Source organism: Octopus bimaculoides, chromosome 16, assembly GCF_001194135.2.
Source record: "Octopus bimaculoides isolate UCB-OBI-ISO-001 chromosome 16, ASM119413v2, whole genome shotgun sequence".
NCBI lineage: Eukaryota > Metazoa > Mollusca > Cephalopoda > Octopoda > Octopodidae > Octopus > Octopus bimaculoides.
Genome location: NC_068996.1, coordinates 49,923,067 through 49,926,686, shown reverse-complemented (window position 1 = coordinate 49,926,686; position 3,620 = coordinate 49,923,067). Strand labels below are relative to the sequence as shown.

At 37.0% G+C, this 3,620-nt stretch overlaps 1 protein-coding gene across 4 annotated transcripts in view; it reads left to right on the top strand.

The window, feature by feature from the left end:
- The first annotated feature begins 2,249 nt into the window (after positions 1-2,249).
- LOC106872603 (protein WWC2) overlaps positions 2,250-3,620 on the top strand; it is a 98,129-nt gene continuing 96,758 nt past the window's right edge. For 3 of the 4 annotated variants that reach the window (XM_052973751.1, XM_052973753.1, XM_052973752.1), the window contains exon 1: positions 2,250-2,774. In XM_052973751.1, coding sequence (XP_052829711.1) covers positions 2,647-2,774 — 128 coding nt within the window. In that variant the 5' untranslated portion in view covers positions 2,250-2,646. The remainder of the gene's footprint in view (positions 2,775-3,620) is intronic. The other variant, XM_052973750.1, reaches the window with a different exon arrangement.

Here is a 3,620-nt window from a genome sequence, read left to right as displayed (position 1 = left end):
TATATTATGGAACAAAAAATAAGGAAAGGCCCAAATGTAAGAATATATACCAGCACCTATTACTAACCCCTCAACCATTTTAAAGTGCTGTGCATTTCACCAATCATGCACAAGTAGTCAGATCTTCCCCACAACTGATCAATATGGTCCTTTGTCATTTACTTACTGTGGTGCAGCATCCTAAGATCAGCCAAAATTTCAAGCTTTCCTGGGTTTCCTTCTACAGGAACCATTCATTTTGAGCACTTGGCATTTCCTTATACAGACTTCCCCTTCATTTGTATATCATCACATACCAACACAAGTGCGATTTTCTCTCAGCTCAGTGTATTTTGATGTTCCTTCACATTCATATTATACTTCAAAGAAAGCATGTTCAATAAATTCCATTCTAATCTTTGCTGGCTCTTCTGCTTTCCTGAACCACACTTCACTACCATGCAGCATTGCACTTAACCCATAGGCTTCTTAGGTTGTCAAGATTTGATCAAGTCACTGAGCTGCCATGATGACACTTGCCTACATAAATATATTTACTATATAATGACTATAGCACGATTATTCATAGGAAAACTACCAGATCTTATTCAGGGACCGTGGTTATCTTGCTGAATAACCTGAATGTAAGATAACTACAGGCCCTACATCTTAGATGAATGCAGTGGTAGCCTGAATATTGATAATTTTGTTATATTCATTATAAAGTAAATATTTAATTCTTCATCTAAATTGAGTTCTCACGATGTTTGTTGAAAGCAAAACTTATGGAAGCAGTAGACTTTACAAGAAAAGTTTTCATATGAGCCAGAAAATATGAAAATATGTTCTTTTCATATGAACTAGAAGTATAAAGAAGTGAAGTTGAGAATGCACTTGGACTCATTAAGAAGATTTATTTACATTAACTCAACTGGTTTCACAATTCCATGCTTTTCAAGAGTTGGGTGAGATGGAGCTATTCTGTAACATAGCTCCACAACCCTCTCTCTATATATCAAAGCATAAGGTAAAATGCTTTGCAGAATTCGTTCAGTTGTCTGCATTCTGATTTCAAACCCCACCAAGGTAAATTTCATCTTTTGTCCTTTTGTGGGGTGTTGATAATTAAAAATCCTATCTAGTACTGGAGTCAATTCTTCTGTCACTTACTTTCAGGAAGAAATTAGCTGTGGTCAGACCCGAAGAGGGATGGGTTCTGCCTGGTTTTAAAATGCTTATGAAATTCTATATACTATGATTTTAAACGTACGATCCCACGAAGAATTCAGGGCCGAAAGCATGGCAAGACACACATGAATCGTATAAATGTTAATTTTGAATTCTAAAAATCAATTGGAAAATATTTTGGATGAAAATAAGTAGAAGTTAAATAGTAAATAGGAAATAAACAAAATAGAACCAAATATCTTCGTGTGTGTTTAAACAAATTTGAAATTTGATATAGTAAAAAAGCAAACGAAAACAAAACAACACAAACAAATCCAAAGCGAAAGAAAAACTTCAAAGGGCATATAAAGGTGAGAAAAATAATAACTACATTGAAAATAAATCAGAGCATGAAAACCAGAGGAGAGAGAGAGAGAGAAATTGCAAAAGAGAGAAATAAATAAGCATTATGAGAATTATGTAGCGAATGAGGGAGAAAGGGGGAGGGGAAGAGAGAGAGAGAGAGGATGATGAAGTAGCGAAGATGTTGCAGAAGAGCCGGAGGAGGGGGAGGGGAGTGGGAAGGTGGACAGATGAATGTCAGAAGAAGAAAAAGAAAGCAAAGGAAAAGAGATAGCAACATTTGCTAAGGATGGAGAGTTTAGATTTCTGTTGTGGGATAAGAAAAATATAAAAATAAAAATAATCAAAAAAAAAAAAACGAGGAAATATTATAAGAAGAAGAAAAACAAGCCAAAAAAGTTTGTCTGTCTGCAGACAAGTAAAACTCCGCCAGAGAACCAATTAACAAGATGAGAGAGAGGAGGAGAGAAAGAGAGGAACTAACATCATTCTGATGTGGTATGCGAACAACGAATGGGACGAAGACGGAGACGGAGTCGATGCGATTAGAAGTAAGAGGAAGAAGACGAATAAGGAGTAAGGGTAGGAGTAGCAGAAGACAGAGAGAAAGTTTGAATTTTTACAAGTAGGAGGAAGGGGAGCACTAAGGTGGACAAGGAGCAGGAGTAGCAATAGTAATACTAGCTGGAAGTTTGAAGTAGTGAGAGGAGACAAGGGGGGGGGGGAAAGAGAAAGAGAGAGTAAGTGAGTGAGAGAGGGGAGAGAGAGTGAGAGCTGTTACGGTGTAAATGACGTCACAGGCCAGTAAGAGTCGTGTACATCCAACGAAGCATTAGTATTAATCTCGAAACTCTGCCAGCCAAAGCCAACAAGGCGAGTAATAATAATAATAATAATCACCATAATAATAATAATAGTAATAAAAAAAAAAAATAATTTTTTAAAGAAGTCAACGAAGATGGAAAATTCCGCCATGTAGCTGTTGCTGTGTTTTTTGCGAATGTGTGAGCGTGTGTGTGAGTAACGTGACTCTTTCTCTTCTTCCTTCCTCTCTCTCTCTCTCTCCTTCTGTCTATCTGTCCTGTCTCCATCTATCTATCTGTCTATCTAATCTCACGTAGTTTGTGGCTGAAAATAATGCCTAAATGGAGGAATGGCGACCTATCCCTACCAGCAGGATGGGAGGAAGGAACTGATTACGATGGAAAGGTATTCTACATTGACCACAATGCAAAGAAAACGACATGGATTGACCCGCGCGACAGGTAGTTATCATTTTCCCCCTTTCTTTTGTACAATCATTTTACTATCATTATGATCATTGTTGCTACTGCTATACTTATCATTATTGCCATTATACAACGTTGTTACTTGAATGTTTTCTCTGTCCTTGTGAGATTTGTTTATGTATATTTTCGGGGGCATCGGGTAGACTGAGGTCCGTCTAAAATTTTTAACAAGTGATCGTTCTGACTATTCGGGGTAATGCATGTGTTCTACCCCAGTGTGTGAACACATACATACAATCATACATACATGCACACATTCATGTGTATGTGTTTAATTACACATGTATATATATATATGTATATACATATATGCGTGTGTGTGTGAGCGTGCGTGCGTGCGTGCGCGTGCGTGCGCGTGTGTGATCTAGGGAGAGATAAATAGACAAGTGCGAGTGTCTGGGACGTTAGTTGAAATGCTTGTGTCGATAAGAATGTATACATTCTTACTCCCTAACTCCCACCCGCGTAGATCAACTACATACTCATTCCAGCATGCCTGCATATACGTACACACAGACAAATATATACGCATATGGATATATATATATATATAATATATATAAAATGAGTGGGTCTATAGAGTAAAAAAAAACCAAAAAAACATTTCCCCTTTAACGTGAACAGATTAATGCATAGATGAATAGTCTGCCTTAAATACATGTCTGTTGTGTAAGATATTCTTGCTCGCACTTGCAAAGATATGTAAGTCTTGTTTCTTTACAAGAATGCAGGCCGGACAGTTTTGTGAGGGAAGGAAGAGAAGTCAAATTACCAAGTTTCTTAGTTGTTTATTAACGGGATATATATATATATATATATATA